The 24,456-nt window shown below is 36.7% G+C and overlaps 1 protein-coding gene across 2 annotated transcripts in view; it reads right to left on the bottom strand.

The window, feature by feature from the left end:
- The window catches only part of uvrag (UV radiation resistance associated gene), a 147,982-nt gene that overhangs the window by 104,152 nt on the left and 19,374 nt on the right, over positions 1–24,456 (bottom strand). For both annotated transcript variants that reach the window (XM_017431110.3, XM_037978903.1), the window contains exons 7-8: positions 14,131–14,236; positions 8,904–9,030 (exon numbers count right to left, since the gene is read on the bottom strand). In XM_017431110.3, the coding sequence (XP_017286599.1) occupies positions 8,904–9,030; positions 14,131–14,236 (233 nt within the window). The remainder of the gene's footprint in view (positions 1–8,903; positions 9,031–14,130; positions 14,237–24,456) is intronic.

Here is a 24,456-nt window from a genome sequence, read left to right as displayed (position 1 = left end):
ATTATTTAGCCTTCCTGTACACTTAGCTTAGTTACTGTACAATTAGTTATCATATTCACTGTTAGCTGGATTCTTCGTGCCTTGGTTTAGTAATATCATGTTTTAGTAGTTTAGTTATCCTGTACCTTGGTTAGCATTGTCATGTTTTAGCTTAGTTATCTTGTCATGTTGTGTAACTTTGTCTGTAATTTTGTTCTTGTGTTTTAAAGCACTTTTAGTCGCCTCGTGCTGAAAAGTGCTATATAAATAAATGTACCTACCTACCTACACATTGTGCAAGATCTTTACTTAAAATGTTGGCATAACCTGTTAGAGCCCATCCTGTTTGTAATCAATTTTTTCATGAACCACTGGACAGAGTTTAATAAAATTATTACAAATTAAACACTTGATGTACAACTACAACTCAACTTTTCAAGTGAACCTAATTCAAAATGGACACCAAAGCTAACTGACCTTAGCCATTACAAAAATGTCTATTACTTAATGTGATTTACTAATACTGAGCTGAAGTTTGATGCGGTAGTAGCTGGGCGTCATTAACTACACATTTTCCAAGTGACATCACATCTTGCAATATTGCATTCAATTGCACATAATGTCATTTTCAAAGTTTGCTACAAATCTGTTCATCATAAAATGATCTTAGGCTAAAACTCTGGCATAAAAGGCAGTGGGTGATATGTATTCCTCCAAAAAGTGTTAAGACTAACTAAAAAAAGTTAGTGACAGTTTTCTGTAACCTCCTTTCTTGATTGATTTTAAGATGCCTTTAAGATGTTTCAAAATTATAATTTCCTAAATGTATTTTTTTTCTAAAAAATACAAACAGGTGCATCTAAAAATTATGGGGTTGAGCCTGGTCAGAAAAATGGCAATGGCCTCAAACAACAAATCAATAAACAAATGTGGATAAAAGTTTGGTGTGTGGATCGACTCATTCTTTTTATTCAAGGTGCTAGTTAAGTCATATTTCCACCGTACTATAACTATGTATTTAGCAGTTGTCGTGAAAAGCATGAAAAGCAGTTACTATTTCTTTCACATGAACCTATATACACTTATTATAGACATCAGTTTCTCACAATCCTGCAAAGGATAAAATGGGTACAGAAAAAGATAAATGTATGGGTAGATATAGCTGTGGTAATGTGTGTTAAATTGCATTAATACATTTTGTTCGTCGTTGCTGACAGCTGAATAAAGATATGTCCTCTTTGACAACTTGATTTTTGTTTGTGAAACAGCACAGGCCTAATGCTGCAACAGAGGGAGAGTAGTGTTGGTTGGTTTGTCTGTTCGCAAAATGACTTAAAATCTCATTAACAGATTTTAATGAAATGTTCAGGAAATGTTGGGGCTATCACACAAATCAATTGCTAAAATTTTGGTGGTGATCCAGACCATGATCTAGATCCTACAATTTTTTTAAGACTTCATGGCCTTGGCGGAGGTTTGTGCTTTCGAGTGCTTCTAGTTTTAATTTAAAATTTATTCATTTTACACTTCTTTTCTTAAACTTCTACGTGAGTTTGGAGCAATCAAGTTTATCACAGCAAATGTAATCAGACTGCACACAGGACCTATGTCTTATTATATATTTCCAGTTACATGCATGCTTCGTACACGGCCATCAGAAGGATAGTAGGTGAGAGGGAGATAGAGAAAACAGAGGTAACATCTCTATCAGATTAGCTGGGAAGACCGATAGCATCGGACAGAGATCATACAGGCCGTTCCTCAGTTCTGAGTGATGACATGAAAACATATTTTAACATGAGTTGTATGGGCCTGTACTGCGCTACTGCTTTCATGCAATGCCCAGCTCGACTCTATCTGTTTTGTCCATCAATCTTCTCATCCTTTCATCCCTCTAACCTGTTCCAGTTTGTACAGTGCTGTGATATGCAGAGACAATTCAGAGCAGAAACCATGCAGACACACAGCAGTACTCTGGCTGTTTGTTTCTCAAGGCGTTTCTTTTTAAATTACGAAGGAATGACTACAATAAAATGCAGAGTTGTTTAATAACATGTAAGCAAATGATGAAAAATTAGGCTCAGGCTATAAATTAGTCAAAAATTTCCTGATTTTTGTGTGTTTCTAGTGTGTAGAGAAGGCCTTCCAACAACAGATGGTAATTTCAGGAGGGAAATCCAGCTGCAAAATGCATCACCTGGTAATTTGGAGGGCTATTTAACTGGCCTGGCTCTTGTTACCTGTAGGAACTGGGCTTTTTCAGCATTGGGACAAGTTTGGATATTTGAAGTTTTATAGTTTCATTCATGTATTGTCTAGTTTCATGTGAAACTAGACAATACATGAATGAAGTTTTATAATTAAAATCCTCATAAAGTTACAGTTTTCTAACAATGGACTAAAAGTACAATGTTTGTAAGCATCTGTAAATATTACTTTCTACATACTAAAACAATCAGTGCTATACTTATACATTTGGCTGCATGACTTTAGCAGCATAGTTATCATCTTCTTCACCGTCACTGTCAGATGAGAAGCCACACCACAAGAAAAGTCACTTTCAACAAGTTTCTTGCTAAAAGTTCATATCAAGGCAACCAAAACTGTTCTTTGTAAATCAAAAAGGATGAGAATGAGAGCAGCGAAAAATATTTATACAAAATCAGAGGGCAACACTTTATGCTGCAGTTAAAACACCTTTAAAGACAATTTTCACTGGGGTCATCGGGAAAATTAGTTAGGTGCTACATTTAGGTATTTTAGGCAAAACTATAAATCATGGAAGGATTAGAAACCACTGTTATCTAGGCATGAATTTGATTTGTTTTTGTTTTTCATTTTCTTTAAACAGTTGATAAAAAGCCAAATAAATCCTTTCAGTTCCAGCAAAAGGTAACTGGATCCAAAACTGGGTTCGAAACAATAAACTATGTAGGTTCTGTGATACTTTTTTTAGAGTCTTTACTCTTTACATATTCCAACTAGTCCAAGGGTCTGCAACTTTTACAGACAATACAGCCATTTCTGCCCCTTTTCTCACTAAATAGTTCAGAGCTGCAAAACGTGCTTGAAGCTTGAAATAAAAAGAACATTACTCATTAGGTGTTATATAAATGTCACATGTAGAAAACTATATTAGATTATATTCTGAAAACAAGGATTTATAATAAACTGCTGATGTGCAAAAGCTATTATTTTCTGTTATGATTATAAATATCACCATTACTTATTTCCATGTTATTTTTGCTCAAAACTACATAGAGCCACTGCAGAAGGAACACAGATCCTTTTGTGGCCCCAGACTTGTCAGTAAAAATTAGAGCAGCAAAAAAAGGCTGACAGATTTGTGCATTTCATAAAAATCATAAAATCAAATGAAATTACCCATGAAATGAGGTGAGACGGACTACAGAATAATTCCAACAGTGTATATCAAACAAGTGCCTAAGATGAAAATACATTATTAAGGTTTAAAGGAAAAAAAATGTTAAGGGGAATATAATGAATGTTCCATGTTGGAACAAAGACCGTTTTTATTTTATCTAACATAAAAAATAACTTCATCATTCTCTTTGCTATGTGTTAACTGTTTGACCCTGAAAGACAGAGTGGGGCGACAGGGAAAATAACTAACAACAATAAAGGAAACATTAGAAAAGTTTAGTATCTTGCCAATAGGCAGAGTAGTACCTGTTAACTCTTTTCTGGCAGACAGCTGGTAAAAGTCGATGCATAAAACTGAGTTTCAGCTACAGGAGCTCTAATGATGATCGCTTCAATATGAGACCTTTTTGTCTGAGGTGACAAATACCTCCCCACACCTTACCTTCACACAAGTGTGTTCCCCACGTTCCAGAAACTCAGCCACTGACATTTATGGGTTGGGAGCTCTTGCTGCACTGCTGAGCGTGAGAATAACTACCATTGGTAAGTACAATAAATGCCGCTCGCAGGCCTGATTTATGTTGTCTGGTCAAGGTGGACGGAAGGAAAACAGACAGGAGGAAATAGTGAGAAGAGCGCAACCCCACCAGAACCAAACTGATTCATTTCACAGGGAGAAGTACTTTTACTTTAAATTCATACCCGTTTATAAAATAAATTGTAAAAATTTGTTTAAAAAATTAATTAAAAACCTACCCTAGCATAATACCTGCCACCTTTCGTGCCAGTTTCAGAATCATCTTACATTGAGAAATGACAGAGTTGTAGGTGTTTTGGTCAAGCCTTAAAAATAATGTTATGCACATCTCATGCACAATTGCAAGATGTCACATTCAGATTATGTGGTGTGAATGACTCTACTACCACACCAACTTTTAACTCAGTATTTGTAAAACTTTAGGACTTCTTACATATATAAGGCACTGTGGATTATAAGGTGCACTGTCATTTTTTGAGAAAATTGAAGGCTTTAAGTTCGGAAAATACGGTATATGTAAAATTGACTAAATTATACCCATTTTTATTTTAGTTTTTTAAGGTCAGCTGGCTGTGTAGGCCACCTTGAGTTGGGTTAAATAAAACTATTTCCATCTACCTTCACTTATTGATAGCAAAAAAATTTCTATAAGTCTACCACCATTACTGTAAATCAGCAGACATTGAACACCCACTGTCTAACCTGTCATCAGGATGATTCAGTCAGCATATCATGCAAGCACTGTCCAGGGTGGGAAAGAGGACAAACCCAGCCAAATATTACACACCAAACCTCCAACTATCTCACTGGAGGACGACTGCTCTATTCACTGATCCACGGCCGCTCCTAATTGATTCTTTCAACAAGTATCTACAAGTCTGCAGCTACTTTCTAATAGTCAATGTAGAAACACTTTCATCTCATCTTTATCACACCTGCAGCACCTCCATGTGTGTTTGGGTGATCTAAGCCACTTGTTTTGGGAAAGGCTGGTCTGCAGGGACTGAAAGACTAATAAGACCTATTTGCTAATGCAGCCTATGAACACATGAGGCAGGAAGACCACTTGGCCTTCTACAGATGAGATCCTGAAAGGGTGACAAAAAAAACGGAGATCAACAGTCAATACAGTATGCCCTCAAATTATGAACAATAAGATATCAGGATCCAATAAACACTGGAATGTGTGAAAATATCTATAAATAAAACATGTGCTTCTAATCCGAACAACATGCAAGCACCTATTATTGTAAATATTAAAACCACTCGCCTAATACGCGTAGTACCCCCATATGTCGCCAAAATCCGACAGGGCTGACTTCTGTTATAACTTCTGAGTGTCTTGTGGTATCAGACACCAATTTGGCAACATAAGTAGCAGTTCCCATAGAAGGTCAAGAGAATTACGATCTGGAGAATCTGGAGGACAAGTCAGCAACTTTGTCTCTCTGTCGTGATCCTGAAAGCATTCCTGAGCAGTGTTTGATATATGCCAAAATGCATCAGTCTGCTTAAAGAAGCCACTACTATCAGGGAATACCTTGGCTATAAAGGAGGTTACAGTCTGTAATGATCTAAACTAAAGCCAGAACCTCACTTGGCTGTGAATGTTGGAGTAATAGCAGAAAACTAAAAATTGCAGGGCAACTACAAGAAAGCCAGCCAATTTTCAAATGCAGTATCATTGAGTTTGAATTTATGACACATTTACACATCACACGAACACTGGACAAATGTCTCACAAACTTACAGCATTATTTGGATCAAAATTCAACAGGAACTCTCAACTTTGTTGCATGATAGTTTCAAGAATGTCCTGCAAAAGTCACAATACAAAACTTTTTCCCCAATGGCAATTGTTGTCCAACCATCGCAAGAATGGTATACAACTATGGGGCAACAGTTATGTGTGACAAATGAAACACTCCTGTTTCCAAGCTGCTGCTGCGGTCAAGGCTAAAGCTGGGTAAAGAAGGGTTTTATTAGGTTTTCATACATTTCTTTCTTTTATGTTTTGTTTAAATCTGGTGTAAAGCACTTTGTATTTCACACCATTATATGAAATATTCTTTAGAAATAGATTTAATTTGATTTACAGCCTGGCAAAAATGCTTTAAGACAGAACAATCTTTTATGATCAGCACATACTGGGTGCTCTAACCAAGTTGATTAGCCATGAAATGAGCCTTGTTTAAATTGTCTAAGTCTGTGCACACATTTTGCTTAGAAGTCAACTTTAAGAACTAAATATTTATTTACTAAAACATCCAACTTATAGATGTCATTATAGCTCAGACTAGCCACTTTCAAAATATATTTTCTGCAATATGGTAGCAAAGATGAACCTGTCTATAATGTGACCTTTGTGTTCATAAATCACCAATCGAGCCTACCATGTTCTGTGATGATGTAAATTTTCATAAATGAAGCAGGTATCACAGAACCAGTACAGGTGTGGAATGGTGTTGATATAGAGAATGAAGATTTTTGGGCTTTTTTTAATCTGTCAACTTTTCTAAAATTTGTATCATCTACAAATTCGGGCAGGTTGTGGGGATGGTTTTTTTTGCTATTGTTTTATATGACTAGGTACTTTTATTATTTTGCAGTTTTGCATGTTCTTAGCCAAATTTGGGGGGGGATCAGAGGAAAAAATAATAATAAATAAAACTAAATCTAAACTGCATTTTGATAAAATCCTGTGCGTCTCTTGAGTGAAAGATTAAACCACATGAAACAAACACAATGAGGTGCCAATCTAAACACAATCAGACAAATAAAATCAGATGTTGCACTGTAAACACCTGTCTCCAACAGTATTCTGTCTGTATTTAATGTCTGGTTTTTCCAGTAACCAAACAAATTAATTGATTTGCGTTAATTAGACGAGCCAATCAACAAACTGCTATAGCAGCAGAGCTATGCAGCAGATGGATTTTCCCTTCTCAGGTCTGAGCCTGGAAAAACACGACAGGATGCCAGTACAGTTGTATTCTAGTAGAAGATTCCAATTTTCCCCTTTCAACCTACTAAAAGAAGTATTTATTGTGCTTTTTAATAGGCACGTGTCCAGACTGGAAACAGGCTCTTTCTTTTAGTTGCAGACAGAGTGATGACAGTTAAAGAGTCAAAGGTTTAACAACCTTTTTTATTATTATTATAACACAAAGGAAATTTGTCCATGAACTTGTGTCAGTTCTGTCCTATTATGTGACTGAGTGTGTGTTTGTATGTGCAGATATTGTCTTACTCATCTACAATCGGTTGCACAGTAGTGATCTCAGCCTTTTGGACAAACAACGCACTGATTTCTCAGATAAAGAACCTGCCCCTTTTTCAGAAAAGCATCAGTGGTGTTTGACAGAAGGACAAAAATATTTTTAGAAAATCATTTTTTAAAAAGCTGCACTGGAAGAGGTTTGCCCCATTCTAAACCTACCCATTAGCAGTACATGCCTAACCCTAAACTAAACTCTACTCATACCTACTCATACTTAACTTAACATAATTCTTTACCCTAAAATGACATACCACAAAGACTACTGGTACTGACAAGGTAGATGATTATACCAGAAAAGGTCCTAAAAAGTATTAAAAACAAAGGACACACATCTACACACATGCAACAATCTGGCTCCTTGGAAACAAAGTAAAAAAAATAAGGAGTGGCTCAAGACTTCTGCACAGTACCGCACAATTGCCAAGTTCCAACAACCCTGTGTTTTTGTTTTGTTATGAACCGTAACCACAGTAGTAAAACCCTTCCTTAGTGCTCAGACATCAGAGCCACGAGCTTCACAGGGTTAATCGAGAGACGCCACTGCTCAGAGACTTCTGTCTAAGTGGTCTGAAACAAACTGCACCAGGCATAAAAATGGTTTGATATTCTCTACAATAAATATTTTCATATACGTTTGTGTTGAGAGACTGCAATCCTCAGAGCAGGAACACTTTATGTTTCCTGTATGTGATGACCCACCCTGCTTTACTGTTCTGTAGTCTCATCCAAATAGATACTGAAGCAAAGCATCCACACTTGTACAATTACAGCTGTGGTCAAACAACAGTAAAGATCTTGGTTTGAAAGTTTTTTTAATCAAAATAATGTGATAAAATAGTTTGTTCAATAACTTATAGACACATCAGTCAAATTACAAAATTAAAATCCATATTATTAAAATGAGCTTTACTATTTCCATAATTACAGGGGGTTCAAACGATTCAGGTGTAGAAAGCTATTTTAAAAAAGTAAGGGGCTGATCATCCAACGGGCAGAGCTCAGTGTCAAGCACTGAAGGTGCGAGTCGATCAACCAAGGGGGATCTGGGGGGAAAAGCCTAAGAACATCAGAAATACATTTTCCTGGCATTTGGAAGAGTCCAAAACCAGCAGTTTTCGATGACAATTTGTGAGAATTGGAAGAGTTTTTAGAAAATCAGATGGAGAATTAATTTAGCCAAGACAAAGAACCATCTCTCAATGCGGTAAACCTGAAGTAAATAATCTTTTTAATCTTTGAATAAAAACTGGATGGATGGATGGATGGATGGATGGATGGATGGATGGATGGATGGATGGATGGATGGATGGATGGATAATAGACTGACTGGTTGATTGCTAATCATCTGTGTACCATATAGGGACATAACCAATCTATGGGACCAAGAACTCTGGTAGGGTTTTAGGACATTAATACTTATTTCAATGACGTGTAAACCAGTAATTTTTATTTAATGTTTTCTCTGGATTTTAGTTAATATTCTGTAACTTTACATTAAAATGAAACTACAATAAAAATGTTGAGATTTTTCCATTTCTTTGTAAGTGGCCAAACTTCAAAAATAAGAAGGGTTTTAATTATCATTGCCACCACAGTAGTTTTTATGTGTGCAGTTCAGATCAGTTTATAACCCCCACTGTAACTTTGTTTTGTTTAGAAATGGAAGGTGCACAACAAAAACAGCTGATTTGTACAATGTAAGGTGGTTTTAATGTGTTTTACCTTTTTTCTGTAGCTGTGCCCTCTTCTTCTTTTGAATGTCTATTTCCCTGCCCAGTGCCTTCTTCTGCCGCTGCAGCTCACTACGGAGCACAGCGATTCGCAGCTGCATGCACTCCCGCTCCTTCTTCTGCTCACAGAAACAAAAAACAAAAAGGAAACATAAAAAGAGAATGAAAAAAAAATTTCAGCATGTGGTCACAGCAAGATTCTGAGTTTATTACATTCTGTGCAGATCCCAAGATTCCTACAAGCTCTTTCAGGAACAAGCTTTGTTTTTGCAGCCTGATCCCATGTCTCATTGATTTAATACACATCCACTGAGAAAATGCTTGCAGTTAATAATTCAGAATCCATTGTCAAGAATTAAAAAGCAAAAATAGAGAAAATGAAACATTTCACTGAGCCCCGAGATCAGTGTTACTGGTAAAAACTTGTCAGTAATATTCCCCAGTCGTGGAAAAAGGCTGGCTGCAAGTTAAGAGGTGTGAAGTTTCAACTTTTGACGTTCAAACAGTTGTTAAGAAAGGTGCAAATAAGGCTTGAGGTCAGACCTGGATCATACGCATTTTTTTGTATGCATCTTTACAAACATACTTTTAACTTTGATTCTATTTTTCACAAAATCAGCCCTTTTTATACTGAATATAATTTACACCAGTAAGTACTGTGAGATTATATACACTACAATTCTGCATGCAGTTTGGAATATAATAGCTAAATTATTGTATTTCAACTTGTTAACGCTATTTGTAAAACAATAAAAAAAATTTATCCATAATTTTAGTTATTTAGTTACACCTCTTCACTTTGGGCTTAACTTTAGAGTCTCTCTCTTTCACAGCTTTTTAAAGACATCTTCAGAGAAACCTTAAAAAGGCCTTCAACGATCCAGGTTATTTTCTTCTAATTCTGATCGATTAAAAGGTTTTTTTTCTTGTAAAGACATGAGTGTAACACGCTATGACTAAAGAGCAAAATTTAGGTGAAATAAGTATCTTCAGTATGTTAGTCCTTAACGTAAAAGTGTTTTCTGGACAAGGTTATAACAAGGTAAAGGAGTAGCTGTAGCCTAAAGCTTCAGATTGTGATTTTTCCCCTCCTCTTTACTTTTTTTTATTAGTGTTTTATTGTGTAACAAAATACTATGGAAACGAAGTGTTGATTTTTTGTCTCCTGTAATGTTTTTTTTTTTTTTTTGTCATGACATCATTTTCAGAAATCTAAAGCTGCAGACACGGTTATCTTAGTATAAATTGAAGGGAGAAACATCTGCTCCTAACGTCAACCTGACGAGATGTCAAGTCAGGCAGGTGTAAACACAAGGAGTGTTTGTTAAACTGATGCAGACGGTGGCACTATCAGTGTATTATCACAGTGAGGAATGTGTTTTGAGTGGCAGCAAAGGAAGTCGAAAATTTGAACACTGGAACAGAGAAAATATGAGATAAATACTTGTATAAAAGTATGACGAAGCTGAAATAAAGGACAGTCTGTTGAAATGTGTGGCACATATTGATGCAGATGCACAAACACACGAACAAGTGATATCTCAGTAGAACCATCAGCTACATATGAATGTGTGTGTCTCTGTAGCAAAACTCGTCTCTCACCATATGCTCCCTGATCAGCAGAAGAATCAGAGCCATTAGTCAACATCTTGCCCTCTCTACGGGGTGTGCCTCCCTCATGTCTATATCTGATAGTGTAGGTGTCCTGGAAATTGCTAACTAGCCAAAGACAAACAGCAAAAGAGCTTTATGGACAGATGAGTCCAGATGTAGAAATCAACAAACAAGACGAACCACTGGTGGTAAACAGAACCAGACAGTGAAAAACATTATGTTGGGATAAACAGATGGGACACTTCACAAGACGCATAAACAGATTTAGACTAAACTGACTGATCTATGAAGACAACAACAACAAGTTGAAGTGGAGAAAGATGGGTAATAAAGATCGGGCAGGGAGTGAGCTTGTTTTGCATCCAGTAAGCACAAGCTGTGACATTTTACACACAAACACTTACACTTAGATAGCGATCACAGAGTGGATCTAAGGAAAACACAGGTACCACTCCTTCAGCTTTGAGGAGAAAGCAGAGAGTGGAATCAGCTGCTGAGAGACGACTGATAGAGCCTCCATCTCTCCGGTGTGTCGCACCCTGATACTCGCATGTTAACCACCGCTGGCTTTGGCACGAACCATCAAACCTCCTACACTTTCACGGAGTGCAGAGTTGACTAGAGGGTTACAGGCGTGCGTGTGTGTGTGTGTGTGTGTGTGTGTGTGTACAGCAGAGAGACTGGGACCCACCACCAGGGTCTGTCTGACTCTCACTAAACATCAAACTGCAGTGGGTCAGCTGAGTAAATAAGCAGCAGGCAGGGGGTGGGGGATTAATGGCAGAGAGTGGGTGAGAGGGTGAAAGGGCCATGAGCTGGGGTTTGTGGCCTTCACTCTGCCAACCTTTGATCCAGGCTCACTATAAAGTGCACACAGGGAGAGGGCAGCGCTCTGATAGGGTGGAAACTCTTAGAAGAGTCACACAATGCTCCACTCACTTCAAGCTGCAGGCCTTTGCAGAAAGAAGACAAGGATTATGTGATATATTGGCGAGTTGAGCTCTAAAAGAAGTTTGAGGAATGCTTCTCTGAGAGAGAAATATCACAGACAAGTTTTTGAAAGAGATCCTTTGAAGCTAAAAGAAAGGAGGCTCAAAGCTTCTGTGAAAAGGCTAACGCTAGAGGAGCAGCTTTATTAGGTAGGTTAAAGGTCTGGGGAAAATGAGCTATTCTGAAAGTGAACATGAAGGAAAAAAACAGCTGTAACAGCTGTCTAAAGAGGCACTAAATGTTTAAGGCTGGTATATGTGCAACAGCACATCCACTCTCATAGATCTGACACCATGCGTGGACATAAAAGCAGCCCACCTGTTCAAAAATCATTTCAACATGGAAGGCATACAGTCACGGGGGAAAGAAAGCCCACCCTCTTTTAGTTCTAGAGTTTTACTCCAATGAACATAATAAAAACAATTTGGTCTTTACTAGGTTCTAATTTTATTGAAATCTATCCTCAAGTATACAAAAACATAACAGATTCCAACATGTTATTATATAATAAACAAAAAATAAGCCAACCTAGAAAAACTGTGTGTGAAAACCTAAGTCCGGTCCATGATTCAACAGCTTGTAGAACCTCCTTTAGCAGCAATAACTCTCAGGAGTCGTTTTCTCGATGACTACCAGTTTCACATGGTTGTGAAAAAAGTTAACTTTACTAATCTACTTCACTGTGTTGCTTCAGTTCATTGAGGTTTGAAGGTTTTTGTTTCTGCACAGCTCTGTTAAGGTCCCACCACAACATTTGACTAAAATCCTTTGGTCTACAGAGGAGTTTATGGTGACTCAATGGATGCAAGGATCCCAGTTCCTGTGGCAACAAAACACACCCGAACCATCACCCCTCCACTATCATACTTGACAGTTAATATGAGGTCTTTGTGCTGATATCCTACGTTTGTTTTTTAACAAACATGGCATTGTGCATTATGAGTTAAAAAAAAAACAAAAAAGCTCTACTTTGGTCTCATCTGTCGAAAGGACATTGTTACAGAAGTCTTTTAGTTTATTTAGATGCTACTTTGCAAATTTACGTCATGCTGCCATGTTATTTTTATAGAGAATAGGCTTTCTTTTTAGACTCTGACATTTAGATACGTATTACAATACTAGACCAAGTTCCTGATCTTCTGTCGTCGTTAGGAATTGAAACCAGCAGGACCCGGTTTATAGGAGCTGCCATATTGTATTTTTGGAACAAGCATTTGTGAACCATCAATGTGAGGCTTTAAGTCCCAACTACTCCCCCGCACACAGTTATGGTGCATATGACCTTTCTTTTAAGCATCAGATAACTACTTACAACGTATCAGGAAATGTATATCTGATTATACAGCCGCAAGGTAAGCATTTTTTTTTAAATAGGGGTTAAGTCCCATTTGTTTATATAACTTAAAACTTGTACTGGGATCATTTTGTGGGGACGCTGTGTCCACTCCAGCTTCAACTGCTGGGTTCCTGTATTAACTCTAGTGTTTCCTAACACGTCGATGGTAAAGATTAGATCATTTTTATTACGTCCTGATATGTAAAACCCTAGATTTGACAGAAGAGTGGATTTTTTTCCCCTATGACTTTACAACTCCCTAACAAAAAAGAATGAAAAATAAAATAAAGTAGTTTCTTTTAATGGCAGGTCTACCTGTAGTATAGTGCAGTGAAGGGTCACCATCTCAGAGCTGATATAACAAACGAAAGGAGAATATTTGAAATGAATGTTTACCATAATTTTATTTTTGCTGTGGATCCTAGCAGAGGAAGGACACAGCAGGTTGAAACATATACAGGGCATTCTGCTCAAAGCTTTATCCCGCAGTCAGAGAGACATTCCTCCAGTTGAGCCATAAAAACATGTAGCAGCTCCCCACAGGCTGTAATGACTTCTCATATTATATCTGTATGATACATATACATGCTGGACTTTGGGCGGTAAAAGTTTTAAATCCTGAGGTATTTTATACAAAAGAGTCTGCTGAGGCTTATTGTTGAAACCAGTGAGTGTTTTCACTGGTCACACAATTGCAGCTCTTTGGTGTTAATTAGTGCACATAAATATAAACATAACTCAAAAATATGTGATCTTTATATGTTTTCTGAAAAAACAAAATGTGTTTTAGCTTTATTATTTTAGTATACAATAAGCTGATGAAATGGGAATGTCAACATCTACTGAAATAAAGCAAATATGCTTCGGTCAGAGTGTTTTAACAGATTTGGAGAGCTTTTTGCCTCCTTTCAATTTTTTTAGCTGGGTCATGAAAACAAAACAGACTGCTAAGGCTTATTATTAAAGGGGAAAATATGAAATATGCTACTGATGGTCACAGCAGTTACTTCTTTATGGTGTTAGTGTTCTTAAAAACCTTTTTATGTTGCGTCAAAACTCAAAATTCATTTCAACTTCTCATAACTTTGTTTCAGCTTCTCATATCTTTTTTTGTGTATAATTTGTCTTTGTTATTATGTGTATGTGGACTACAAGTTTGTTAAATAAATAAAATCAATCAATCAATCAATATATATTTTATAAAATAATTAAATAACAACACCTACAAACACCTAAACACAATAGGAAGCTAAGGAGGCTAGTGGGTGACATAGCTCACCCGCTCAGTACAAGCAGCTGTTGTCCTTAGTTTCTCTTCAATCTCCTTCCCAATCCTCTGGACGGTCACTTGGGTCTGTTTGATGGCTCGCTGAGCTGTGTGAAGCCTGCCAGAGGGGAGGAGAACACAAAACCATAGTCATTATTATTTTACTAGCATACAGAACTACAAAACTACTTTTGAATTGAAATGCCATATAAGGGTATGCCCTTAAAACTATTAGGCAAAATACATTACACAGTACACAAGCAATAAATTTATTTTAGCCTGGATGTTTATTGTGATTGTTTACACGACATGGTATGAATAATGATTGTTTCCATCTGGGTAACAATCATTGTGCACCATGTTTGTTATCAGTCTTCATTATTTTCCCTTCCCATAGAGGTTAATGATGAAAATTTGTCACTAAATAATACGGGAAAAACCAACAATGAGAACATTTTGAATACTGAAAGTACACAGATGAGAAAAGAAAGATTACTCTGTAAAACAGAACAAAGTTTAATCACCTCTGCTGTGCAACTGAGCTGGCTACATTCAGTACGAGATCAAACAACCAACAGACCTAAATCTATCAGTCTCAGGAAGCAAAGATAAACCTTAAAAAGCCCCACTAATTAACCACTGCCACAAAGGAGGAGGCCTGTTTCCAAATTCCACATCATGGTCATCACTAAAATTGAGAACAGCAACATCAGTACACAAATGACAACCTAACACATTATTTAAACAATCAATCCCTGATATAATGAACTTTCCAGAAAGTTTGCTTCTTGTTCTGAGAAATTCAGACATCACCCACTCAGCATGACCCATGGGACTCAATTTATCTAGAAGCAAAAATCCTATATGGTGGGAATGAGTTGCATGTCGTAAGATACAGTTAGACAATCCAGTTCTTCCTAAATGCTCAGCATCATCAATATGATTTACATTTATTTCTTGAAAACGCATAGGATTGTAAATGTTGGCATTAAGAATGTAATGTTGAAAGTAATGGAAACTATGTCAAAAACAGGTTCCACTGTGTGCCAGTACCGTCAGAGATTCAACTGTCTCTTCCAAGTTAAGCACCCAGAAGGATTCCACCAATTCGGATGTAATTTTGTTCATATGCAGACCAGCAATAAGTGCGTAAATGATTGTAAGAGAAACCAGAGAGCATAAGTGGTAGCATCATAAGTAGAGTGATAGTTATTAGATGGCCGCTGGAGCATCAGACAGTCAAAACAGTGACTGCAGGTCAGCAGGCACAGAAGATGACTTGTAAACACATTAGGCAGCAATAGCTGCACATATATGTGGAGTGTATAGATGTCAAAGTGATTCGATGTTAGAACCAGGGATGTAAGGACATTGACACACCTTGTGCAGGTTCTGGTCAAGAAAGACAGAACATCCAAGGAAGGATCATTATACTTTGCACCAAGCATCACAGAACTCCTTCTAGACATCTGTGCCTGCCATCCAAACACAGATATTGGACTCTTTACAACACTATCTGGCATCTCGCACAGTGTCTTGATGACTGGAATCAGGCAGACTACAAGTTCACCATCCTATAAGCAAGCTGACGTTACCACAGCTGTATGACTCTGCTTCACACTGAATCACCACTAGGATCATGTCCCGAGGGGATGCAACACCCTGCTAATACGGGACCAGCAGTGCATCCATACTGCCAAGGCAGTTATTTGATCCGTTTGAAAAATGGCTGTATTTGGAGTGATGCCTTAACTGGAAGGCAGGGACTGATAAGTGGTGTTGTGTCCTGTTCAGCTGTCTAAATAACATTAAAACCTGGTTAAAACTAAACTTTTTGAATCTCAATAAAAATAAGACTGAAGTCATCAACTTTGGCAAATGTAATGCTCCTGACACTTAATTTTTTGGCGTTATAGTCACTCTGTTGTCAGGAATCTGGGTGGGGTTTTTTTTGATAGTGCTTTCAAATCAGACATACAGTAGATTAACGCACTTATGAAATCAAGTTTTTTTCCAACCGAGACTCATCGCCAAGGTGAAGTCATATCTCCCTTCTAAAGACCTTGAAAAAGTGATTCATATTTTTATTACCTCTCGGCTGGACTACTGCAACACTTTGTACACTGGTTTAGATAAATAATTTCTGAATTGATTACAAACCATCCAGAACGCAGCAGCTCACCTTTTAACATGTACTTAAATCACGAGCACATAACTTCAGTCCTGTCTTCTCTACATTGATTTCCTGCCCATTACAGAATTGATTTTAAACTTTTACTGCTTGCTTTTAAAATTTCAAAAGGTCTGGCCCATACTTATGTGATCTCCTTAAAATCTACACCCGGGTAAGAGCACTCTGGTTAGCCAACCAGTTTCTCTGAGATGCTCCAAGATCAAAACTAAAATATAGAAATGATCAGGCTTTTGCAGTTGCTGCTCCACAACTGTGGAATGGTTTAAGTCCTCATATACTGACCACTTAGACTGTTGAGACTTTTAAATCTATGTTCAAGACCCACCTATTTTCATTTGATCCAGGCAGTTTGAGTTTGAGATCCAACTAGAGCTGATGGTTTTTATTGTGTTTCTGTATTTTATTTTTGCTTCACTCATTCTTTTAATAATTCTTGTGTTTTTTGCTTTGGTTGTCATTTTACCTTACAGTTTGAATTGTAAAGCACTTTGGTCAACTTCTGATGTTTTTATGTGCTATATAAATAAAACTGACACAGAGCTGTAAATCTCTGTTCTGCATTACCACAAATGACAACTGTGTATGTGTACATCTGATAAGATACTAGCAGCACAGAAGGAGAGAAGACCAATCTGGACAAATATTGTGGAGCAACACACCAACCGTATACTCCTGGCACCACACTCCTGGTGTGGGGAGGCATAGACCATGACTTCAGGGTACATCTAGTATTCAGACCTAGTGCTGATATGCTGGACACTGAGGGCCGGTAACAACTGCTGTGGGTCGAATTGCAGCAGGAGAACATTGAACAGCTGTATGACTCTGTTTCAGACTGAATTGCTGCTTGGATCCAAGAGAGTGCACCACCCTACTGATATGTGACCATACTGCCAACTCAGTTATATATTTGATCTGACAATGTAATCATTGTAATGCAGTCACATCACCTTTCAACACATGTAGTTGTATGTCATTTCCATCATTCTATGTGATTAAAGAAATAGTCAGAATTTCAAAACTGACCAGTCAAATAGATAAAAATCTAGCATCTCATCAGCTGTGAAATCAGTCATAGGCTAGGCTAACAAGGCCTGTTTTTAATCTTTTTTTCCAGGTAAATTAAATAACTATTTCTCTAAAACAACCCACTGGTGTGAACTAATGCTACATTAGTTAATATTAAACCACTACAATTTTGCATGACACTTTATTTAGTTTATTGCAGTTTTCTCAATTGAACAATGTCTGTGTTACTACACAACTGTATGTGTGCTGAGTATGTATGTCAATCGTGCTGAGAGGCTGCTGAATGTTACCAGTCCACCAGGTGAAATGCTTCTAGTCCACCTGACTAGGTGTGCTGATCAGAGGAACTGAGCTTTAATATTAGCTAATGTGGCCATTAGCCTAGCCTGATCAAAGATTTCTGCCCTTTTTGACATTATTATAATTATTTGACAGAACATTACTTCATAAATGGTTAGACTGTAACTTTTGTCCACGAGTGTATTAAAAATACCTGTGATGATCAGTGGCTACTCTGCATAATGATTATTCTTATTTCCAAAGGAAACCAATCACATAATTAGCTTGAGTTATGCAAGATTTCCTTTTACCACAGTCAGACGCCATCACAAGCATTTTTACAGAACACATGACCAGTATTGCACAAGAAAATACCCTCATGTTTATTATTTATGGTTGATCATTTTGACTTTTGGTAACATTAATAAAGAATAAGCAGAAACTGGACACTAATTCTTGCCAACAGGAAGAGAGGATTGTGGTTTGGGTCATAAGGGCGATGTGAAATGAGCCTTCTTTAGGTATGTGCTTGCTTTTATTCTTCAAGACAATGTCTCTTGAGAGGGTTTAGTTTAAGAGGCTCTTTTTAAACAGTCCTGCAGCTTAGCTGGATCATTTTACAAATCTCAAGGGCCTTTTTTGTTATGAAACTCACAGTCACCTCTGAATATTATTGCCTCTTTCTGGCGACCGACCAATATATCCCAAGCCAAAGTTGTCTTACTAGATAATCATGTCATGTTTTAACTCCTTATTTTTAACCTGCCTGAAGTGATAGAGGTAGCTTTTAGAGATAGTCCTGTAGGACATCAGGGCAAATCTGTTTTGGTAGCTTCATCAGCTAAGCTGATTGCAATGGGAGAATCTGATATGGCCTTTTCTCCCAGGTTAAAGGAGTTATCTCTTCTCTCCTTTTTACTCATGTCTGCCCTCTTATCATCCTCTAAGTCTGGCCTTATGCTTGCTCATCACCTGCAGACCAACAAGAAGAAGAAAGAAGGGGGTTCCCACAGTCCACCCACACCTAGACAGCACTGTAAGTACTTGGCAGCTGTCCAGTTAACACTAACCCATGACCCTTGACAACTTTCCCTTTCTGAGACACAAGACACATTGCTGCACATTTTCAGGAAGTTATGGCTAAGTCTGTGCACTCAACCCTTCATCCTGATAAACATCATACAAGCAATACCATCTGCTCCTGCTAACATCAAAACAAGTATCCACAAAGATGTCAGATGATATTCTGCTTATGAAATTTGATTAAAAATAAAGCATCTTGTTGAAAGTATGGAATAGATGTGTTCAAATCTCTCTTCCTTTCTTTTAGACAGAACATAATTAAATGGTAAAACTAAGAAAGAACTTTTTACAAAAAAATCTGGCAAACCCCTCAACCTAAATAATTTGTTTTCTGTTCATTTACTTTTACTGATGACCTTTCTCTAAATATTTGCAATAGTTTCCAAGCTTGGTTGTGGTCCTGCATCTCCAATTTTGAGATCAAGACTGAGAAGGATTCAGTAAATACAGATGTGTCATCTGGCCTTAAGATATGCCAAGAACTGGTCTGAAGAAGATGTAAGAGAAAAAAAAAGTATGCCTGAGAGAACAAGGAGCGTCACATCAGAATGCTTTATGCTGCTTTTTTTCTTTAATAAAGAGCATAAAATAATAAGATGTCAGTTTGCATCCCTATACAGCAGCTAGTTTGTCTAATAGATCCTCTGTATTTTCTGCTGACACACAATTCTTCAAATACTTAATTATGTCACAGCAAAAACCCCCAAAAAAGACTTCTGAAGAGGGTCTTATTTTTGTATGATTCTATGATTTAAAAATATAAATACATTTAGCAATACAGTATTTTCTTATGGAAAAAATATGATCAAAATAAAAGGAATGCAATTACTTTTACCTGCAGATTAGGTGGATCATTTTACAAATCTCAAGGGCCTTTTTTGTTATGAAACTCAGTCACCTCTGAATATTATTCTTTCTGGTGACCGACCAATATATTCCAAGCCAAAGTTGTCTTACTAGATAATCATTTCATGTTTTAACTCCTTTAACCTGCCTGAAGTGATAGAGCTACAGCTCTGAAGGAAAGCACAAAAAAAAGCACAAAATTAAAATCTTTCATTTAAGTAATGTTCGATTACTCATACTTACATTGTCTTAGATTTGTAGGAAAATGGGATGTGTTCCCACTACATTCAGCTGACAAATTAGTTACTTTTCTAATGAAAATGCAATGTGCTTTGAAATATTATGTAGTGCTCTGATGTTTGTTAAATACTACACAACAAGCTGAAATATTTTCAAATAAATTAAGAACTACTGTTAATAATTGGAAATATAAAATATATTTTTTTTTCTTTTTAAATATGTTAAATCTTCGCGTTTCATTTAGTAATTTTATACAGTTTACCAGTTAAAAATGTGATGTTGATCATTTAAGATCAGAAACATGTTCTTATTTTTAATGATCTAATACAAAATGTTGCAATCTTGTATATTTACATGCATATTTTGTGATGTGAATTAATGTTTCTATAACACTTTTACTACCTTAAGCCAAATTTTCCAATTAAATTTATAAAGTTTCTATTTTTACTCCAAAAAATCTGGAGAAAATTGTTTATGCAGAACTGTCACAATGACCTGCTCCCATCTTGAGATGCTGGCAAATGTCCTTTTTTAATTCCGTTACACCTCAGAACAGCTTTTGATACAGTTGACCACTATATTTTTAAACTGCCACAGAGGTCAGATTAGGATTCGAGGTTCACGTCCTACTTATCAGACAGGTCTTTCATCGTTAGTTTAGGAAATTTCTCCTCCTCTGCAGTTCTTGTCAGTTGAGGAGTTCATCAAGGATCCATCTTGGGGCCAATTTTATTCATTTTGTACATGCTTCCTGTGGGTCAAATTTTCCATAAACACAGTATTTCATTCCATTGTTATGCAGATGCTACACAGATTTATATGCCCTGAAATCCAAATGAGTCAACATCTGTTTCATCAATTCTAAAATTGTATTATAGAGGGGAAATGCTGGATGGCTTCTGTCTTCAGTTAAATGATAACAAGTCTGAGTTGTTTATTTTTGGCCCTCTAAACACTTCTGTAGTCCTAGCTTCTCACTTGAAGCCATCATTTGAACTTCAGAACCACGCCAGGAATCTAGGTGTCATTTTTGACAGTCAGTTAAACGTTTTGAAACATAAACTGTGGTAGAGAGCCGTTTTCTACAATTCAGAGATATTTCCAAGGTCAATTTCATTTTGTATGACAACAATATGAAGATAATTATTACACCATTAATCACTTCCAGGTTAGACTGTTATAATCTTTATTTTGGCGGCAGTCAGTCTCTGTTCAGTCAGTAGTCTGTAGTTCAGATTTCTGCTGCTGGACTCTTTATTGGTACCAAGAGAAGAGCCAGTATAACTCCTGTGTTGGCATTTCTCCACTGGCTTCCTGTTAAATACTGAACTGATTTTAAAATACTTTGTGTTTGTTTTTAAAACTCTGCATGGCCTGGCACCTGAATATTTATCTGAACTTCCCTCCTCTTATTCAAACCGTAGATGCCTTTGATCTTCTGAACAGCTCCTTTTTTATGTTCCACGTTCTAGATCCATCAATACGGGAGACCATGCTTTTGCTGTAGCCGCCCTAAAACTGTGGCACAATCTTTCAGTCTTAATCAAGTGTGTCCCTTTGGTTAAAGGTTTCAAAACACAGCTTAAGATATTAATTTTTATTTGGCTTTTAAGTAATTTTGCCTTTTAATTTGCTTGAATATCCAATGTTTTGTCATCTCCGTTTTTTTCTCAGTGGTTTTATATTTTTGCCTAATCATATTTTTGTTTTACTTGTTTAATGGTTTCATACAGCACTTTGCTAAACTTGGGTTGTTCTAATTGTGCCCTTAAATATAGGTGATTTGATTTGAATTAAACACTCAACTAAGTATTTATAAGTGTTGAAGTTGTTTTAGTTAAGTAAAGCGCTTCAATACTTTCCCATTAGTGTCAAAATACTTACAGCAACAGGGACTCTTCCACAAAAGAGAAGGCCTGTCACTGTTCACACTTGCATTGAAATTTTTATGCATTTCAGAGACCATGAAGATGCAAAAGTGTTGTTAAAGAAAAATTAGGAACATGTCATTGTTCCAATATTTGTTTTTAAAATCCATCATTTGTAAAGAAAAAAACTAAACTGTGGCATTAACATGCACCAACAGAACTCCCTGAGAGTGAAAAAAATGCTGTAAATGTCAGTCATACTGTCAATCATATTTACAAACAAACCAGTTTCAATGGGGAGAGATTCAGAGGCTACTGTCAGTACTCCATTCACTTCAAGCAACCATCATTCAAACAGCACCAAGAGAACAGGACAGTCAATTAAGCAATTCAAAACAACATCCACCTGAACACCTTGACTGGAGACAAACAACACAAGACAACAGCAGGTAATCACAATAACAACAACGCACCACACCTCAATTCTGCCTTTTTCTCATTGCAAAGGAATGTCAACAGATTTAACCACTTGCTGTTCACATCACCTCTCCATTGTTTCCATCTATGTGGAATGGAAGATAAGATTGCAGGAGAAAAGTTTCTTTGGCGAGCCTGCATGGACCTTTCTTCTCCTCCAGGCCAATGCCTTTGTGAGGAGCTGCTAACTTGCTATAAAATATTCTTACACTAAAGCTACAACAAGGATACATAAGAGCCAAAAGAATCCAAATAAAAGACGTGTTTAGTCTTGAAAGGGTCAAGAGAGGGTCATCCAGTCAGGTAATTATAGATAATTACAGAACTGAACCACTGAGATGAATAATGGGTGAAGCCTCCTGCCTTTTGTTTTGAACAAAACTGAAAAACTGTTGTCATTTTATTTATTACAGAAAAATAGAAAATAATATTTAAGGCAATAAATATTCTCGAGATATGCGTTCTTGGAAGAAATGCTATTACCCGTAAACTTTCATGCCAGAGTTTTAAACTAAGATCATCTTATGTTGAGAAATGATGGAATTGTAGCTGAACCTAGAAAAAAAAATTACAGAGTTTACTCCTAATAGTCAGTTAACGTTCAGAATGTGTGTTAGGGATCAGCCTCAGGTACAACCACGACAAAATTTAGGGGCAGTATATGAAAAATTGAGTTAGCCATTTTGGTTTTTAGTTGTTTTTTTGTTTTTTTTTTAAAAAAGGTCAATTAGCTGTGGCAGCCATCTTTGTTAACTTTAAAAGTCAATAAGTTCAAGATGTACATCCAACGATTACCTTCTGAAAGTTTTATTAAAATTCATCTGGTGGTTCATGAGATATTTTACTAATGCTACAGACACAACACGAGGAAAACTCAAGGTTAAATAAAGCATTTCAATTATATTATTTAAGATGGCAAAACCTAAATTATTTTTCTGAAGTTGGACAACAAAGTCTTACACAATTTTCAAGTTTAGGTCTGAACTGATGATGTTTGCTGATGTTTAATACTGATTGACATTCTTGGGTCCATTCACAGACTCAAACACAGCTACCTGCCTAAAGGAATAGTCTAGTCATTGAAGTTATGTTCTGTCAAATAGTTAGGACCTTATCAGCCGTGACATCAATCACAGAGCATGAAGTATGGAGAAATAGACAAGTCTTAGTCCAGGCTAGGTTAATGGCTAGCCAAACAACAACCAACAACAACTCAACTCAATAACAACATATCAATATGACAGAACGCCACATTAGCCGTTTTTGCAACTGAACAAATCCAGGCCTCCATTGGTTAATAAATTTGATTTCCATTGATAATTTTTGTATGATTTTGTTCTGTATAAAGTTGAATGTGCTGACAACAAAGTATTCAATGAGAATATTTCATTCATTCCTCTGCCTCTCTGCCCTGCTCCCTTTTCGGAGCCTCTCTTTTACATATTCTACAAAATTTTTAAACCATGGATCTGGTCATCTGGTCTCTCAACGCAATTGATCAAATTTTTTTGATGGGAAGACAGACCTTGGGAGAGCTCTGTCTTACCCTGAGGGGACTTTTTTTTTTTTTTTTAAATTGGATACACAATGGATTCCTGGAGGAAATGGAATATTGTTTGTCTGACAATTTTTGTCTTTAGAAGATCTTTACATATTTGGGTGTTTGATAACAGGATTTCTGCTGTTTGGATTAGGCAGTTACCTAACTTATCGTCAAATTCGTTTGATGGGTTTGGCGGTGAACAATCAAACTGTGTGGTTACAGGAGCTGAATCACAAGTTGGATGCGATCCTTTTACAGGACCGCAGACTGAATTGCATTTCTGGAACTCATAATATAGGTTATATCTTGGAGGAAGTTGCTTGCTCGATTGCTTGATTCTGTTGTTGTTTCTGTATTGTAAAGCACTTTGGATTGCCTTGCTGCTGAAAAGTGCTATATAAATAAATTTCACTTCCCTTCATTCAGATCTAGGATGTGTTATTTGAGTGTTCCCTTTATTTTTTTGAGCAGTGTATATCACAGATAACTCCCAGCGGACTTATATATTCAGCAGCCATTGGCATATACAGGTGCTGGTCATAAAATTAGAATATCATGAAAAAGTAGATTGATTTCAGTAATTCCATTTAAAAAGTGAAACTTGTATATTATATTCATACATTACATACAAAATCATATATTTCAAATGTTTATTTCGTTTAATTTTGATGATTACAAATGACAACAAATGAAAATCTCAAATTCATCATATCAGAAAATTAGAATCTTGTGAAAAGGTTCAAAATTGATGGCACCTGGTACCACACTCTAATCAGCTA

The sequence above is a fragment of the Kryptolebias marmoratus genome, linkage group LG13, assembly GCF_001649575.2.
Source record: "Kryptolebias marmoratus isolate JLee-2015 linkage group LG13, ASM164957v2, whole genome shotgun sequence".
Classification (NCBI taxonomy): Eukaryota; Metazoa; Chordata; class Actinopteri; order Cyprinodontiformes; family Rivulidae; genus Kryptolebias; species Kryptolebias marmoratus.
Note: the sequence above shows the minus strand (reverse complement) of the source record. Positions and strands in the feature narration are given on the sequence as shown.